This window comes from Monodelphis domestica, chromosome 6 (assembly GCF_027887165.1).
Source record: "Monodelphis domestica isolate mMonDom1 chromosome 6, mMonDom1.pri, whole genome shotgun sequence".
Taxonomy (NCBI): Eukaryota; Metazoa; Chordata; class Mammalia; order Didelphimorphia; family Didelphidae; genus Monodelphis; species Monodelphis domestica.
Window position 1 is genome coordinate 229,864,414 of NC_077232.1, and position 20,114 is coordinate 229,884,527.

The 20,114-nt window shown below is 36.3% G+C and overlaps 1 protein-coding gene across 6 annotated transcripts in view; it reads left to right on the forward strand.

The window, feature by feature from the left end:
* Positions 1-20,114, forward strand: part of TENM3 (teneurin transmembrane protein 3) — a 3,501,974-nt gene that overhangs the window by 3,244,374 nt on the left and 237,486 nt on the right. For all 6 annotated transcript variants that reach the window (XM_056802938.1, XM_056802939.1, XM_056802942.1 and 3 more), the window contains one exon: positions 6,407-6,644. In XM_056802938.1, the coding sequence (XP_056658916.1) occupies positions 6,407-6,644 (238 nt within the window). The remainder of the gene's footprint in view (positions 1-6,406; positions 6,645-20,114) is intronic.

The following is a 20,114-nucleotide window of genomic DNA, read 5'->3' on the forward strand; positions in this document are numbered from 1 at the left end:
GATTCAGCTTCTAAAGTTCTTTCCAGCTCTAAGAATCTGTTTTCTTAATCTGGAATCTGTCATACTAGAAGCAGTGTCAGTGTTACCATCAAATCCTCCGTACCTAAATATGGATACAAACTTTGATTTTCCTTACTGAATCAGAAATAGAGTTTAGGTTTCAGAAAGGGATTCCAATAACTTCAGGGAAGGAAGGTAAAAAAATCAAACAAACATGATGAATGTAGAATTATGGCATCTCAAAGCCATTTCATCTTTAACAAAAATTTATCTTTAAGGTAACTTCAGTCATAAATGACTGGCACAATTTCCTCCACTAACGAGCCTTCAGTCCTACTCCTGGATCTTTAGCACTTGGGCCACACGTCATTCTGCACCCATCTGTCTTCTTAGGGAAGGAACCTACTCAGTCACTCTTTTGGCTTGTTCTCTTCTCAACTCCTTATTCCTTTCTCCTGAATATTTGTTGTTCTCCATTGCCCCATCCCGTTTATCAAGAGAACTTCCTAGGGGTTGGGTAGGGAAATGCTAGAAGGTATTATTAGCATATCACATTAGCAAAAGTCTATCTCCTAATGGGAAGGAGGAGGAAAAACTTATCTTCACAGTTATCATTCACAGTAGCATAGGTGTAATCCCATCCACAGTAGCAGAGGTGTAATCCTACCTGTAACCTTGCAACACCCATCAGTATCCTCATCCATGGAATTGCTGCTGATTAGGGTTAGTACAAAGCAGGAGGAAAAACATTATACTTCAGTATTTCAGTGGCTTGGTGCTGGGTTAGATACATACACATCCTCTCCTTTCTCATCCTGTTTAGGATTTTCCATGCCCTTCCGTAAATTCTTATGGAATATCTAGCCAGCATACTTCAGGTCTTTCCCTGGATCGTTTAATATTTTGTGGATAAGAATGCACTACTCCACCAGCCCATTTATAATCCTTCATTCTTGCTACATAACCTTTTATAGTCACACATGCCCTGGTTGATATCTTTTATGCCATTTTTCTTGTATAAGTCATTACTGGCAATGTGCTATATAGCCTATTTATACCCACCATATGTCTTTCTAGTGTAACTGAGAATCCTTTGGAAGTCATAGTGCTCGATGATTTGTACATACAACAACGTTTTCAAAGGATTTAAGCATCAATTTTCACGATATTCCAGGGAAGTTTTCAAAAGAATGAGGGAAATAATAAATTATAAGGGTACAAGGGTATAATGGCAGGGGGAGGGGGCAATCCTGTCTTTTATGTTAGAGAACCTGGGTTCAAATTTTGTCTCTGACTTTTGCTGTTTGTGAGATTTTGAGTAAATCACATAACTCTCTTTGCTTTGATTTTATTCCCTATAAAATGAGGTATTAAAACTAGATGAACTCTCAGATCTCTTTAGGAAGGATTACTGAGAAGATATGAGAAACTAGAGATTCACTTGGCTGCTTTTTCTCTGTAAAAATCTCTAGAATATTCTAGGTTAGTCTAGGCTTGATTTTTGTCTTCAGGAGCCATTCTCTGTATTCTCTAATCTCTTTGCTACTGATAGAGGCCCTAGTAATAAAGTCCCTTGCTTTGTGGACATAACAAAACTTGACTGTCTGTCTTTAGAAACCTCTTAAAATTAGGGTACTGGGTAGATATTCACTGCCCTAAGACTGGCAATCATGCCTTTTTCTATGGACTCACCTCCTTGTACAAGAGGTTGAACCATCAGTCCGTCCTCCACTTCAGATACTGTCTCTACATGGTTTGAATCGAATAAACATCCTTAACCAGATTCTGCTTCTTTTTGTGCCTCTCCTATCCAGGGTGGATCTTGGGAGGAGGACCCCAGTTTACCTCCATGGGGTTTGTATTTATTGTCTTCTCTCCATTTTGCCTATAGATCCTAGTCTTTGACTTTGGAAATCCTGTTCTGGATTCATACTCCCTTTACATCTGAAGCCACTCACCATGCATCCAAATGAAAAGGGAACCTATCAGTCAAGAAGCTCACTATCTTTTCACTGGTGGATCAGAGAATGCAACAAAAAGTAATAAAAGAGTCAGCTGGATGGCTCAATGTATAGTGAGCCTAGGCTAGCAATGGGAGGTCCTGGGTCCAAATCTGGACTCAGACATGTCCCAACCTGGACCTTGGACAAGTCACTTAACCCCATTTGTCTAGCCTTCTACCTTGGAACTTTTTGATTCCAAGACAGAGAATTAGAGTTGCTTGTTTTTTTAAGCAGCAATGGAAAACTACAAAATTGAAAGAAAAGAAAAGAGGGGAGGAACCAGCACTATGTTAAGCACTGAATATAAATATGAGAAGCAAGGCCTCCCCTTCTTTAATTGAGCTTATAATCTAATGGGAAAACAGCTCATATAAAAGAGTGTTGGGAAGAGAGTTTTGCCCTGGGAAGTTGCAGGAATGAGAAGTGGAACTATGAGGCAGTCAGTTCAGACGTTCAGAAGCTAGGCTTGTTCTCCCATGTATTGATTTTTTAAAAACCATTTAAGGAACATAGTGCAGAGGAGAGCATAGACTCCAAAGTCAAAGGGAAAGGACCTGGGTTCAAATTCTACATCTGATGCTTATTACCTATGTCATCTTGGGCAATTCACTTATTCCTAGATCTCATTTCTTCATCTGTAAATTGAGAGGGCTGGATTCAATAGCTTCTGAGATTCCCTTCCCCATCTAGATCAGAACACAATCCTATAAATATATGAAGATTGAGGAAATATTTCTGGACATCTTCATAGGATCTGTGATTCTAGGAAATGACTATGAATTCAAACATAGATACCAGCATCAATGACAGCGAATTATTTCTAATTCAATCATAAGGAAATGTTAAAAATAATTTAATGTTTCTGACTTCCCACTTTTGGTCAACAGCATGATATTCTCCCAGGGCACACGGGCACCCTGAATAGGAAGCTTACTATTCTCAGGGCTGATGCTTTTTTCCTTATCTCTCCCATATAGGGGGCAGGACCAGGAGCAGGTGAGGGTCTGCCCCAACTCTACACATCATTGTAGGTATACAGGGTCTATGTTACATGTGCTTGTCTGACCTGTGTGTCTGCCCAGGCCCAAAGCTCCATCCTGACCCACTGCCACCATATGGGGGCAGAAGGAGGGGACAGTGATGGCTGGGCCAAGCAGGACAAGAAAGGAGGGGAATTGGGCTGCTCAACACTCTTTACTCTGACTTCAGAATCCTATGTACCCAGTTTGAGTCCTATTAATCTTTCTCTTTGAATAATCTCTAATGCCCATTCCTTTTTTTCAGTTCCTATTTCCTTTTCACTCCCAGGTTTAATTTCTATAAAAGCTTCCTTCTGGCCTGAGCATAGGTTCCCTCTGCTCTGTTCTACTGTTTTTGTTGTTTTCAGTTGTGTCCCACTTTGTGTGACCTCATTTAGGGTCTTCTTGGCAAAGATACTCAGGTGGTTTGCCATTTCCTTAATCAGCTCACTTTACAGATGAGGAAACTGAGGTAAACAGGGTTAAGTGACTTGGCCAGGGTCACAAGGTGATTAAGTGTTTGAAACAAGATTTGAACTCAGAAAGATGAGTCTTCTGGACTCTAAACCTTGTTCTACTTTGTGTGTGTGTATATATACATATATATACATATATGTGTTTGTGTGTGTAAATATAAAGCTACATCTATAGATTAAAATTTGGGGAAAATACATACAGATTAAACAAAAAGCGTCACTGTCTCCCCTTTCATTTAAAATATAATCTCAACTATTCTTTCCAGCTTTCAATGATTTCTATGATCTCTCCTCTGAATTGCCTCTATTTCCCCTATATGTCAAACTGTATTTCTTATTATTCTCCTATATGACACTTCAGCTCAGAACAATCCAAATTTTATCACCTATATGCCATAATTATTTTAGCTTCCAGGTTTACTTTAATCTTTCCTCATGCCTTCTCAGGAATTTGGCATACCCTCCTCTTTCTTTGCTTATCCAAATTCTGCCCTTCCTTAAAGGGCCAGTTTCCTTTTTCTGATTCTTTTTCTTTAACCTCCCCTCCCCCATTCATGAAGACTCCCTGGGCTACTTCCTCTCTTCCTGCCTCTTATCTCCATCCAACAAATGAATTGACTCATCAAACCTTTATTAAGTACCTAGCCTGAGTTAGGGATTGTGCTAGGCACTTCAGATAGGGAAAAGAACGAAAAAATAGCCCCTGCCCACAAGGAACTGCCTTTCACTTGGCCATTACAGCATGCTTGTTTCCATCTCCTTTTGTATTGCTAATCCCTAACCTCTTTGTGAGAGGGACCACAGCCTACTGTGCTACCCCACATTGGGCTTTGCCCGTGTGGCAGATGCTTGCTACATTCTTTCTGACTGATTGCGGGGAGGTGAAAGTTGCTTTTTGATACATTTTATATTCTTTCAGGCAGTGGATGTATTTAGTTCTGCACCATCTGATAAATTACCTTATGATCTACATCAGACAAAAATTTTAAGTAGACTAAAAAAGCAGCTTTTGCTAGCTGTAGCTTGTTAAATGATCCTATAACCAGCTTGTTGAAATGTGCCTTAAAGCCTTCTATAGCAATTGTAATCATATGCAGTGACACCCACTGGTGCTGGGAAAGACAAAGCTGATTAAGCCTACGACACCTGAATGTTAAGTCTATCCATGAATTTAAAATTGTTGCTTTCCTTTTTTTAACCCCATTAGAACTATCTGAGCAGTTTTAACCCTGCTCTTCCCTCAGAGGCTTATCATTTTCATGGAATTGACATTGGCAATTTTGCTCGAGTCCCAAAGCAGCGAACCAAGCTGGTTGTCTGAAAATCCTAAAAGAGGAGACCTCAGGGCCAGAGGTTACAGAAGAAAACGACTCCGTCGTCTTCTCCCTGGTGCTTGCCTCTCTCCCTTTGTTCAAGAGCAAGAAATTATTAGTTGTTAAATTACTATGATATGGATTATTAGGGACCATTAGAAACATTCAGTAATTACTGGTTGTAATATAATAGAGGAGGAGGGGGGTTTTCCCCTTCATTGTTGTGCCCTGCAAAGAGTATTAAGAGGTTTGATAGTATGTATTCAAACCATTATATATCACAGATTCATTTCCAGCAAAGAGAGAATTAGCCCGTTAGATTGTATTATCTAGCTTAATAGTCACTGCTGGTATGCACAGTGCAGGTGAAAGATAGTCCCTGCATCTCTGCCTCTTTTTGTAACAACTGCATTTATATTAATAGGTGCCTTAATGCTGCTTTAAAATGATATTGCACTTTGACCTGCAGCTAGTTAGTCTAAGATTGGCATCCTAGATGGGTGGAGGTGTGCCTAGTTTAGGAGCAAGTTTTGGAGTCGGCTCCCAAGCTCTGTCACGTTTGGGTTTTGTTCAGTGTAATTTAGGGGAGAATTTTGTCGCGTGTCTGCAGAAGCAGATACCACCATTGAAAAGCAGCTCTCTCATGTCCCATTAATCTATGAAAACATAATGTTTCTTACTTACAACTTATGATGACAACAAAGGGTGATTGGTTGTTAAAGCCTAACCGGCACATGGCAATCTATTTTAAGTGGCTAGGTTCTTTATGGCTAGTTGTGGTTTAGCAACACCCCGTTTCCACCACTGTCATGGGGACCGTCTCTGGTCACCTATGACTTCCTTCAAAATGTAGTGATACTGCATAGTGTGAAATTGGAAAATCTGTTCTGTGTGTGTTCTAATGGATGTAACGGCCATTAAGTATATGAGTCTTCTGACGTTGTAATCAGATGTGATTCAGTCTGTTAAATATCCATGAAGCAACATCTGCTTCCCAGAGTGACCTTCTGCTAAAGAATACTTAGCATCTATTAGTAGATCATAGTGCAAATCTGCCTTATTTGAAATGCACTAAACTAGAGTCATCTACTGCTGTTTAGCAACTAGCTTGTAATAATTTATTGCAGTTAAATAAAGCTTAAAAAAACTCCATTAAATAATTATAGGGATTATATGCATTTCGAAAACCTTTGTGTTCTACCGAAATTACCCATTTAATTTCAGGGTTGGTTTGTTAAAAAAAAGCTGAGATCTAAAGGCACATTAGGGGAGCTGTCAGATGCTGTTTTCTGTAGGTGTTAATAAAACCAGATGAAAAAAAAACCTGAAACAAATTAAAACCAAAAGCAATTTTGCCATCTGTTGTATATTAATTAGAACTTTGTGTATCAAGGGTAAAGTCTCTCTTAGAGAATGTCACTGAACACCCGCTAATAGAATAATATGCAAATATATTAGACTCTGGAATTATATTCAGTTTCTAGTTCTAATTCAACTCTTTAGTGGATCCCCCAAGAAATCAGTAGTGTGTGTCTATTTGTATGTGGGTCTGTAAGCAGAAATGTATAATATTTTTCATCTTTTTTCTTTTTTAGAGCAACCTGCCAATAATCAAGGACAGTCCACTCTGCAGCCTCTGCCACCTTCGCACAAACAACATTCTGCACAGCATCATCCATCCATCACTTCTCTCAACAGAAACTCTCTGACCAATAGGAGGAACCAGAGTCCGGCCCCGCCGGCTGCTTTGCCCGCCGAGCTGCAAACCACACCCGAGTCCGTCCAGCTGCAGGACAGCTGGGTCCTTGGCAGTAATGTACCACTGGAAAGCAGGTAACTACTATAAAGGAGATTACCTGGGCTTTTAGCAACTGGATCAAAACAATAATACAACCTAGGATTTTGTGGATTCTTCTGCAGTGAGAGGCAGAGCCACTTAGTGCTTTTTACATCTAGTGTTGAAAAATAAACAATTCTACACTTTTCTCCCAAAGCTCAAGTGTACTGCGATCACCCAAGCTGGGTTTTGTTTCTTTTGCTCTTTAAAAGTGCAGGTTGTCACAATAAAAAGATAGAAATTAAGTGCATTTGTATATTTTTATGTATATATGTCTATTTAATTATTTTAACAGTCAGGATTAAGGAAACCCTTCTTATGCTACAGAAAAAAGTAGAAATTCTTATCATTTTCTCTTCCCCAAACTCTCACCAGAAACCCACAGATTAGAGTGGAAATATAAAAGTATATTTCTTGGATCTACATTCTCTTTCCTCTGTCCTTTTCTTCATATCCTGCCTACTTTTTTCTATTGCTACTCTTTCTGGTAAGCCATCAAATTATAGATGCTTACACTTGGAAAAGAATTCAGAGGTCGTCTAGTTCTGTGATCCCTTCTTTTTAGTCACTGGCAAGTAGCCATTTCTCCTATTTGTTTAACTCCAATGACAAGGAACAATTTGTTTCACCAGGTACCCTTTTCCATCAATGGTACTAAATGTTCTTTGGTGTAAGAGAAAGAATAGTGAGCCTGGAGGACTAGATGTGTTTCACGACTTTGTTGGCCAAGTTGTTCCAAATCTCTGAGGCTGTTTCCTCATCTGAATAATGGAGATGATCACACCTACACTTCCCCCTTCATAGGTTTGCTGGAAAGAAAACATTCTGCAAATCTTGAAGTATTCTATATATGTTATGAATTATTATTATAAATACATTTCTTATTAAAAAAAAAACAAGCTATAAATTCCACCCACTGGATCTAGTTCTATACCCCAGAGCAACACAGAATGATTCTACTTCTTTACCATATAACAGATGCTCAAATGCTTCAACAGCTATCTCCTATTCCCTAAATTACTCATCCTCCACGTGAAACATCCTTGATTCTCTCAGTCATTTCTCTTGTGACATTGTTTCTAGATATTTTACAATCCTGGTTATTCCCTAGTTTGTTAGCAACTTAAAAAAAAATTGGTGGTCAATAGATAAGAAACTCCCTGGGAAGGAGGGCAATTCAACATTGTTTCATTGTATGGTATAATCACAAGAGGCTTGTGATGTTCTAAAAAAGAAAACCAGTTTGGTTCAGGGCCTGCATTTGACACATGTTGGCTCTGTAATTTTCAACAATTTACTTAACCTCTATTTTCCCCCACCCCCAAAACTCTCTAAGGCTACTAGTAACAGAGTAGGAACTCAGCTACATCTGGAAGCGAGATTTTTTTCCCCCTGAATGTCCTATATCAATGAAGACTTAGATCCAGCCTTAAAGAGAAAAAAAATCTGATCTTCAATTTAAAATTTTAAAGATAAAATAATTTATCTTGTTTAGTGACCTAGTGAAAAGCCCCTGAGTTTGATTCCTGACAGTGCCTTTCCCTAGCTATGTGACTAGGAACATATTCCACAGCCTTTCTTCATCTCTTTCCTTATGTGTAAAACAAAAAGGTTATAGGTAGCTTCTGTGAATTCCACTAAATTACCAATGACTATCTCCTTTAAAATATCTTTTGTGAAAAAAAAAGTCCTTGGGAAAAGTAGTAGCCTACCTTTTTCATCTATTATCACTGATACTTTTAGGGAATTTAGAGTCTTAAGAGACTTCATTGGGTTGTTCACTTTTGTGTGTGTGTATTTGACTTTTCATGACTCCATGGTCCATATTGTCTATGGGATTTTCTTGGCAAAGATACAGGAGTGGTTTGCCATTTCTTTCTCCAATGCATTAAGCCAGAGGTTAAGTGACTTGCTCAGGGTCACACCAAATAGTAAGTATATGAAGCTGAATTTGAACTTAGGTCTTGCCGACTCCAGGCCCAGTGCTCCACTGAGCTATCTACCTGCCTCCTTAAGAGACAATATGTACCATGTCCTCTGTCCCCCATCCTCATTTTACAGATGAAGGAACTGAGATGTAATTGAGTTGGCCAAAGTCATGTTGCTGATTAGTACAAGAGTTAATGGGGTTTCCCCCACTGCATGATGCTATACCCAAACTTTTTTATGATTATTTTTCTTGCCTATGTTTTAATCTTTCTTTTGATTGCTGAGGAAAAACAATAGGCAGGATACAGCAACAGTACACTGGACTTTCTGGGCCATTTTCTCATTTGATAAGGTGTGTCCCAAAATGCCAGACCCAGCATAGAGAGCTCTTGGTTAACTTCAGAATTCAAATTAACTCCAGGGAGCATAAGACAAGATGGGAAACGGTGTCACACAGTGGATAAATTGCTATTTTGTGCCAAAAATATGTAGACTTTAAACTAATTCTGCCTTGAGAATCAGCCAACAAGAGACCTTTACATAATCTACAAAGGTCAAAATCTTCTTTTTTAGCTTTGCTTTTCTCCTGACCTAATGACCAATTATTTCCCCCCAAAAGAAGCCAATTGTTTTATAATCTGTGATGTCAGTCATCTGGTAGTTGAGTTTTCTTTTTCATAATACATGGTTTGAGGAGGAATTGGTTAGGATAGAGGAGGGCAAATAAGGCTTAAAATCTTATTCCTTCCAGATAAAGATTTGTGTGTCTGATCAGGTTTATTGTATGCAAATTGGTTGGTTTGGAAGTTTTGTTTTTGTTTCTTCCATTTTCTTTTCTTTCTTTTTTTTTGCCCAAGGTTATTAGCACAGAGCTAAATTTACCTATGATAATTAATTAGCAGTCACTGAACAACTAATCAACACTGATTCACTATTGTCACTTGGAAACATTTTATTAGGAAAAAGTAATTTTCCAGTTGAGTCATCAAATTGAATATGTATAATTGCATTGTAGTTGACAATAATTGTCTTGACAAATATTTATGAAATATGTCAAGTTAAGTCATCAGAAGCATGTTTAATTTTGTGTATTGGGTATAGCAAAAGAGAAATCGAATACCTAACTAACTAACCATGTTCTTGGTAGAAGAGTTGTATCTCTAGTGAAAGGATAGGGGCTTACCTTTAGGATAAAATTTTGTGATTCTTGAGACTATCTGTAGGACTATCCTCTAATTTTTTTAATAATATATTGATATCTTTTGCTCTTACATTCCCTTAGTTTTGCATGTCATCTTCGGTTCCCTCCATTTGTGCCATCCTGCACACCCGGGATCCTCTCTTTCTGCAAAGAAGGGAACGAAATAATGTTCTCCATTTTTCTTAATAAGGCCAATATTAGGCATTAAAATTAAATAATATTCAGTTTTTTGTGGGGTTTGTGCTTTCTTTGGCAATCAAGGTGACCATTTTGCCTATTGTTTTCTTCATTTTTAATATTTCATTTTGTTTTAGTTCCTATAAGTAAGGTAGTGCTTCCCTGAAATCTTCATATTCATCATTTCTTAAGCCTGAGTAATATTTCATTACATTAATTATCAAAATTGGTTTAGTCAGTGGGCATTTATTTTCTTCCTGGTTCTTTGCTAAGCCCCCAAAAAGTGCTGCTAAAATGTTTTAGTATTTATAGTTCCATTCTTTCTGATTTTGATCTCCTTGGGATATACGCCTAACTGTGAGATCTCTGAGTCAGTGAGTACCCAGAGGTCTCACAATTGGGCATATGAGTATGGATTTTTTTGGCACCCCTTTGCATCATTCCAAATTGCTTTACAGAGTAGTTGAACCAATTCAAAGTTCCACTACAATGCACACCTGTCTTTCAACAGTCCCTCTAACATGGATCATTTTCATCAATTTCCCTCTCTGCCATTAGGGGAGTGGGAATCAAAACTTCAGAACTGTCTTAACTTAAAGTTCTCTAATATTAGTAATTTGGAGCTGTCTTTCATATGGTCATGATTAGTCTGCAATTCTTTTGAGAACAATAATAATTTTTTACTATTAACCTACTGAAGGAATGTCTGTTTGCTTGTGAGTTTTTGATAGTTCCTTCTGTATCCCGGATGTCAGACATTTTTCTCAGAAATATTTGATGAGAATACGCACATACTCACACACATTTTTTTTTCTCAATTGACAATTTTCCTTCTTATGCTACCTGTGTTAGTTTGGTTTTGTGCAAAAGCCTTTCAATTTCATGTACTCAAAATTATTAGTTATATCTTCTGTGATCTCCTGTAACCCTTGTTTGGTTAAGAACTCTCTCCTTTGTCAGAGTCATGAAAGGTGCTTAATGAAGTTGTCTTCTAATTTTATTTAATGGCTTGACCTTTCATAGTAAGGTTTTATATCCGTTTTGAGCTTTTTGTGGAATATAGTATCTGACCGAAGTTTAACTTCTGGCAAACTACTTTCCAGTTTTTTCCAGTGGTTCCTGCCAGATAGGAAGATCTTCCAAAATAATTGATTGTTTCAGATATCATTCATCATTTATTTTTTTTTTTATTAGTCACTCTAGTCAGAGGTGAAATTATGGCTGATTTTACCACATCAGCTCTTGTTAAGAAGTGGAATTGCTGAGTGAGGGGTTGCTGGGAAATAGATTTTTGCTGAGGTGTTTATCCATTTCACAGGAACACCTAGTGACTCTTTAGTATAGTTAAATTAATCCTAGCTTTATTTTCAAGGTTTGAAGCAGGAGAAAAAACATTAACAGATGACAAGATTTCTTTTTATGTATATGAAAAGGAGAACATAGCTCCCCATTGGCTGTCATCCTGAAAAGTAAAATGAGCTATTTTAATCTGAAATATATTTTTGTTATTTTCTTCTTGCCATCCAGGTTTCACATCTTTTAATGCTGTTAATCCAAAGTAAACAGTGTTTGAACTTTCAGTCATTCAACTGATAAATAAAAACTGCAGTGTGAATATCTCACGTTGTAGCCAACACAGTGCTACTGGCGTTTCTTTAATAATCTCACTTGGTTGGAACTCTTGAGGTGAAGAACCAGTCTTATTTGGCATTGATTTTTTCCCTCTTTTAGTTAAGATCCCCTATTGTGTAGGATTCTAAGGCTCAGTTTCATGTACATTAACAACTTTAACTGGGCTATTTTGTCCCTCCCTTTATGGATATGGAGTTGTTTGTTTGTATTTGTTGTGGTTTTTTGTTTGTTTGTTTGTTTGTTTTTTAATCCAAGTAGTTTAATCTCAGGGCATTCTTTTAGTCTGTGGCTAGGCTAAGCCCCCTCTACCTCCCACAACTGCACTCTGACTCTTCCATAGCTGGCATTTTCAAGTTCATAGTTAACTGTCATTGATAATTATTTTCCTCTTTCCTTCTCTTCTAAGAATAGATTAGTTATAGATGACTGGTGGTGTAATGTGAATTGGCTGTGTGTAATAGGATTTGAAACTGGAAGGGGTTTTAGGCCCCAAATCCTCATTTTACAGATGGGGAAACTGAGGGAAGTTGAAGAATTGATATTCAAATCTTGGTCTTCTTAGCATATAATATGAGCTATGAAACATAGAATAATTTGTGGACTTTTTCATTTCAGTCGATTACAAGGGAAGATTTGCTTTTTCCTCACTCCGGTTTTTCAACATAGCTTTCATTTTGATTTATAATAAAGTCTTTTTTCCACCAGACCCAGATTCTTTCATACAAAAACTATTTCTTACTTTAATGAATATAATTTTTGCTACTAATTTTTGACACAATCAATAGATTTGTGCTTTAGACATCCTGGAGTAGTTCAGTTTTATTATTAATTTTGTATTAATTGAAAATAACTTGGGGAAAAACTGATAATATCTGTTTTGCCATACACAAAGTTGTTCTGATCATTGACCTTGTCTTTACTCTGAGTCTTTTTTTCCTTAAAGTCAAAACAAGATTTGAAAACTTCATTTATTCTTTTCAATCATTCACTTTTACTCTTTTTCTCCTTTAAGGGACCATCAGCTTTTGTGCATAACATCCCACAAACCTTTTTCTCAAGACTTCTAGTGCTGGGTTGCTAATGACCTATCAAGGAAATCCGTTCCACTATTAGACAGCGACGTTGCTGTTAGGAACTATACGCTAAACCCATGCAAAAATCTGCCTCTCAGAAACTTCCATTGTTCATTCTTCTAGGGCAAAGCACACCAAGTCTCTTCCACATAATAACCCTTCAAATATTTGAGGATAGATGTCATGTCTTCTCTCCATTGCCCTGTGAATCTTCTTCAGGCTAACCATCCTTTTTTTTCCTTTTCTTTTCTTTTTTGTCTTAGAATCAATACTCAGTATTAGCTCCAGGGCAGAAGAGTGCTAAGGGCTAAGCAACTGGAGTTGAGTAACTTGCCCAGGGTCCCACAGCTAGGGAGTGTGTGAGATGGAATTAGAACTCAAGACCTTTCTGTCTAGGTTGGCTGCTTTATCCACTGAGACATCCAAGTGCTCCATCCTCAGTTCTTTAAGTATTTTTTGCATGGAATAATCTCCCTTCCCTTAATAATCTTGTTTACCCTTCTCTATACATGTTGCACCTTGTTAATGTCCTCCTTCAAATGTGGTACCTGAAATGGAATACAATGCACTAGATGTGCCCTTACCAAGTTTAGAGGACTATTGGACTCCAGTGTCCTAGATGACATGTCTCTCTTAATGTAGGTTATCAGCTTAATAAGTAGCTTCTGGAGAAATCTAGATGAGGAAATGAAAAGCTTTGATTAGAAGGATATCACAACAAGTTTAAAAGGTGTAGCATATTTTACCTTTATTCAATTAGTCCAACCTTTAGCAGTAGTAAAATTAATTGTTTGCACAACCCCCTGGTGTGTGCGTGTGTGTGCACGTAAATACATATATACTATGTGTGTGGATTACGACACTAATTACCTGTTGGATGTTAGCAGAATATAGTTCATCTGCAGTCATCTAAAAAGATTTATTAAAGGTTAGTTCTTCTATGAATGCTTCTTGGCAATTGATAGATCATTAGTTATGTTTCTAATACCTTTACTTTGCAATTTGGTAAAGGTTTTGCTAATTATTCATGCATATTGAATGACTTCTTTATTTGTATTTTTTATTTAAATATCTTATTATTCTGAATTGCTTTAATATCAGGTCAATTGATTATGCTATTATAATTGCTCACTTAATTTTTCCCACTTTCTCTCCTCTTACCTTCAATCTGTTCAGAACCAACCTTACACACAGGCAGAGTAGGCTACTAGCTACTATTTATAACTCCAATGAGTATCAGGAAGATCCTTTCCTTTCTCTAAATCCCCACCCTAGACAATGGATTCCAGAACTGAGCACTGTTCTCCCTGCTTAGGTTTAAATTTAGCACATGACTATTTGTGACATTGTTCTCCTAAAGAATCTGAAACCTATTTATCTTGATGGAAATATTTAGTCCCATTTTAAAACTTTGATTGCAATGCTAGAATAGCATTGCATATATATGCAATGCATATATAGAATAGCAAAGCATAAATCCCCAAATGGTAATTGCACCAAGCCTTTCTCCCTCCGTTATCTCTGCTGCTATCATTAATTGGAAGCAAGTGAGTCTTTATATCTATGGATTACGAGTCCTTTAATTTGGTCCTGAGATAAAAAAAATTAATTTATTCTAAATATAATGAATGGGAACTCTTCACACTTTTGAATCATTTAATTAATTAAAGTAATAAATATTTTAGCATGAATCAATAAAAACACCAAAAGATGTAAGTCTCCCTACCAACCTAGGCCAGATCTCTTGTGAATTATGAGTTTGATGGAGCTATTGTACAATGGGATTAGATTTTTTTTTTAGTGTGATTTCCAGAGTAACCAGCTTCATAGCAATTAAGGCACCAGGAAAACATGCATTAATCATTTATAATAGGCCTTAAAGAATTTTTGTAAACCTAACCCTCTAAAGTTACAATGCCATATACTATAATGATGTTTTGGTTTCACATAACGAACCATCCATGTGCCTTGTTCCATTGTAGAGTGCCTCAGGAAATGAATTCATAATAACTTCAAATAGATTTTCAGTTTTTTTTCCTTGGGAACATGATCAAATTAGGTCATGGAAGCTCTTTGGCTGATCAAAACTAGAGGTTTCTCTTCCATCATTATCCTCTTTCAGCTAACACCTATTCGCTTTGAAGTCTACTTCTTTCTCCTCTTCAAAAATTATACTTGAGATTATGATGCTTTTTGTTCTCATATATCATATCTATCTCATGAGACATTTCTTCAGTCTTTTCTTCTTGCCTTTTGTTTTGGTTCTGAAGGCAGCCCTCCATTGTTCTTCTTTGCTAAAAACCTATTGCCACTTTTCCCTATATTCTTTGTGGATTTTGTTCTTTTAAGTTTTAATGTTACCATAACATGAGTCCCAAATTTGCCTTGCCCTCTACCTAAGTCAGCTAGCCTGTATTCATTCTTAAACTCCTGTCTATTTTTCTGAAATGCAAGCCTCAGTTTTCATAACCAGCTAATAGATAAAATGTCCTGTCTTCCTTGAATCCTTGATCCTAGAGTCTCCTTACCTTTTCCATCCTTCACCTCTTTTATCTCTTCTTCCCTTGCTTTCTAACCTGTTGCAAAGCCTGTTGAGTTTCTTCTAAAGCTTTCCCCATACTCTTCGTTCTTCATCTCAACAGCATTAACATCTTCTTTGTTCAATTAAGCATATGTAGCAACTTAATAAATACTGCTTGACTATAATCTCCCTCAGATGCCACTGCTGTGTCCTCTATATTTTCTCTTACATCTCACCTTCTCCCATTTTGTTCATCTCAAAATGCTGCTGCCAGAAATTATCTTGCTCCATTTATTTTCTCTTCTAAATTCCCTTCCTCAGCTTCCTCTTGACTCTGGCTTTGGGGGGGAAATACTTAATTGTCTGGATATTTACCAAGCCTGTACGGTATGCCAGCCAACAGTTCCCTATAAGAGTTTATTTTCCACTGGAGTCGTGTTAAGAGCCAAGACAGCTTTTTCAGCCATTATTTGGTTCTGGGTGTGATCACTATGCTACTTAGAGTTGGCCTGGGTCTCCTTGAGGTAGGTGAGTAAATGAAGGGAGAAAGATTTCCAGAGGGAAAGCCAAGGTTTGTTTTAAGAACAAAAGACAATAAAGAGTCTGAAATCATGCAATGGGTACCCATGCTCAAGTAAGCCAATGGTTACTGGAGTAACTCAAATTTGTTGTGGAGAACAAAAGTCAGAAAGTGGATGATCCTGAGTGGGAAAGGTAGTTTTAATAGAGTAGAATTTGAGACCTGTATAGGACCTCAGGGATCATCTTTTTTTTTTTTTAAAGATTACACCCTGCCCTTTATTGAAGCTATACTTCATTAGATTTTATTATTTCTATGTCCGCAGACATTTGAAATGGTAGATCTGAAAAGGATCTTAGAAAATGTTCAGAGGGATCATTTCTTTTAATTACCTTCCCTTACACAGTTGGAAACTGAGGCCCATAGATAGTCAAGATTTCCCAGTTGGTGGCAGAGGCTGAGATTCTAGCCCAGATTTTCTGATTCTTAACCCAATATTTTTCCTGATACACTACATTGTTTCTCTGTCATCTTATTTTCTTTGTTCTCTCTGGGCTGACAAGGCCCTTTGTAGCCTTCTGCCATGTAACTTATAGCTTCTTCTTCCACTTCCTAATGACCTGAAATTTTCCTTCTCTTAGCATGTCATGCTACCTTCTTTAAAAAATCTTTCTGTTTTGTGATAACTTGGATTTTTAGAAAAGATGTGATAGCCATTTATAAAGGAAAAGGTTTGATATTATCAAACCAAAGATAAATCAAACAGCACTCAGAAAAAATTTAAATATCATATCTTTATTTCCATTCTTAATTTAGCAGAAAATGACATGTACATTTCATTATAGAATGTCAGTTGCAGATAACCAATCGAACTAATATATAAACTCATTTAAGTGAATAGCTCATGAAAACTGAAAAGCAGGGCAAAATTATTCTAAGGCCATGTCAATTCACCAAAGTCATTCCACTTATTTTAACCATCTTAATTATTGATTCAAATCATTAACTGTTCATTTCAATTGATTGTTCATCAGCACATCCAAAAACAATCAACAATTCAACATATTCATTAGTTGCTTAAAGATACAGTCTAAATGTATTTAACTTCAAATAGAAATGCAGTTCTTTATATTTAAACCACCCAGATATGTTATTCTGTGGTGATTTTTTTTTTTAAATTCCAGATCTCCTCTTCTACCTCTAGTTTAGTGACAAATGAAAAAAGTTGATATTACCAAAAATACCATTTTTCAAAAGAAATCTAAGCTTAATACACCTTTAATAATTTAAATAGATATGAACTAATATTTCATTAGTTAGGATCATGGTTAATTAAACTGTTACTAGCATTATTTGGTTGAGAATTTATATACCCAATGTCAAATGACTAGAAATTAATGCAAAATGTTCACAAAAAATACACAAACAAGCATGCTATACTTAAAAAAAATAAGAGGGAAATGTTGCTCCCTCTAGATCAATTAACTCATAATGCTGACTATACTCACCATGAACATTTTTGCATATCCAGTATAATTATAAACAAAGTGTACACATATGCGTAATTACTTTTAAAAAGTAGAGCTACTAGGACTTGCAAATTTCTTTTCTTAAAAAATATAAAAATGGTCGCAGTTATTTTAGCAAGTGAGTGGCATTAGATAAAAACACTGTTAGCTTTTATTAATTCGGGTAATGGAGCAATAAAATTTATCTCATTTAGAAGCTTTTCATTTAAAAATTTTTCCTTGCAGGAATCATTTCCTGGTGTGAAAGTTGTCCAAAGAAAATAGAACATCAATTCGAGAGTGTAATAGATTTGAAAGTACACCATGCTATCAGCATGAAGATGTATTTTTTCAACCCAACTAACTCACTGTGTCACAGCTAGAATCATCATATAACTGTTTCTTTGTTTCCATGTCACAAGTGTATTATTTACATTTTAATGGATGTTTCATAATGCTTGCTTAACTCTTTTTAGCTTTTCTCTTTAAAAATGTTATTACCTTAATGAATTTGAAAAAAAAAAAAGAATAATGACTGGGAAAGCAGTTAAACAAAACAAACACCATGATTTATATAGTGAGGATTCATTATATGACAAATACAATATACTGATTTCCATAAGTAATGACACACCCAACATCTGACTTATTAATAAGTGCATGTGTTATAAAATCCATCTGCAAAAATGCCCCCATCTAGTAATTGAAAAGAACGATCTAATATGGGCAGAGAAAAACAGCTCAAAGTCTTGGAAAATGGTAGAATTTAATTTTTTTAATGAATAGAATAAAACTATTGTTCATCTTTAAAAGCCTTTCTTTAAATTTAAATAAATGGGATTTAAAAAATTAATTCCATTTGGAAATGCATATTAACTGAACAGTAGTTTAAATTTTTATTTCTTTTTTTAGGATTTGCTGTTTTTGAATTTTAAAAGTGTTTTTAATTAGCTTTTTAAAAAATTTTGAACTAAGCTTTTTTTCTGCTCTTGCACAAGTCCCACCAGCTAATTTGTAAATGGGCCAATTTCTGCATATGTGCATTTTTTGACTCTTCAGAATCTAATTCAGACATTACTTAGATGTATGTAATACAATTATTAATCTAGATTGATTGAAAACAGACACATAGATCTAAAGAAGACTGAAGCATTTCATATAAATTGAAAGAGGGAGGGAGAGACTTATCCTAATGCAATGCCATTCCATGATAATGAGCATTCTGCCCTGTCAGAAGGGTTGGAGAACTGATATTTCTTTAAAAAAACAAAAACAAACAAAAAAAAAACATTGCTCCTAGTAAAAAGATGAGTAGCACCCAGACTTCAGTTTGCTCCTGTGTAAAATGAGGTGATTGAATAAGGTGATCTCCAAGGTCCTTTCTATCTCTAAATATGTGATCATCTGAATCTATGGGGGGTGGGGGGGGCATCTATCTATGAGAGCAGCAGAAGAAATGACCCAAGGTATGCACGATGGGACTATTTATATACAGTAAGGAGACTGATTTTTGTATATGACTTAGAAATCCTTCTTCTTAAATTTCAGCCACACCTATACTCTATTTTTTAATTTAGATGGCTCCCTTATTTTTTCCAGGTAGTTTTATGTTTTCAGGGACCTGGAAAGAAATAGACAAGCCTTTGAAACTTGATTTACTATAGTTTCTGGAAGCTTCATGAAGTCATGTAGTCTTAGTGGTGGGAATCTTTGAGTTGGTCTTTAGTGTTCATACTATCTGACCTCGATCTTGATACAAGAATCTGTTTTTTATACACACACACACACACACACACACACACACACACACATATACACACATAAATATAACATATATAATAGTGTTTATATATGACTTTGCAAAGAAATTCATAAATATGATCTCATTTATCATTATAACAAATAGGTGCTTTTATCTCTACTTTACATATGAGGAAAAAAAGTCACAGAGATTAAGTGGCTCACCCAGGATGACACAGCTACTAAGAATCAGAGGCTCTCTGAGGCCTGAATAGAAAAAAATAATTTTAATGTATTGTTATCTCCTGTTTTTATCATACATTCATTTTAGAATCTATCCATTCCTTACTCAGAAATCTATCCCTTATAACAGAGAATAAAAAAGAAGAGGAGGGATAGGAAGCAGTTCAACATAACTAACCAACATATTCACCGAAACTGATAGTAAATTCTGTGACCCATGTCCATTGCTCCCCACCTCCATAAAGAGGAAAAGGAAGTAATTTTATTTTCATCTATTCAAGTGTTCAGTTTTGTTGAGATTTCTTATTTTTGGTGTTGGCTATTGTTTCTGTTTATGTTGGTACAGCTGTTCAATCATTTCAGTGGCATCCCAACTCTTCATGACCCCATTTGGAGTTTTCTTGGTAAAGACACTAGAGTGGAGGTCCTGAGTTCAAATCCGTCCTCAGATGCTTCCCAGCTGTGTGACCCTAGGCAAGTCCCTTGACTCCCATTGCCTAGCCCTTACCACTTTTCTGCCTTGGAACCAATATAGAGTATTGATTCCAATATGGAAAGTAAAGGTTTAAAAACAAAAAAACACTAGAGTGGTTCATTATTTCTTTTTCTAGCTCATTTGACAGATGAAGAAACTGAAGCAAACAGAATTAAGTGGCTTGCCTAGGGTCACGGTCACTATGTATATTGTTTTCCTGGTTTTGCTTTACAATAACTTAAGTCTTCCTATGTTATTAAATGGCTCAGTTGGATGCAGCCTTACTAGACTGGGAGTCAGGAAGACCTGAATTCAAATGTGATTTCAGATACTTACTAGCTGTGTGAATGAGCAGTTCATCTAAGCTCCCTCTATAAGTTTCCTCAACTATAAAATGGAGATAATAATAACAACTACGTTATTACAGGGTGACTGTGAGGATCAAAT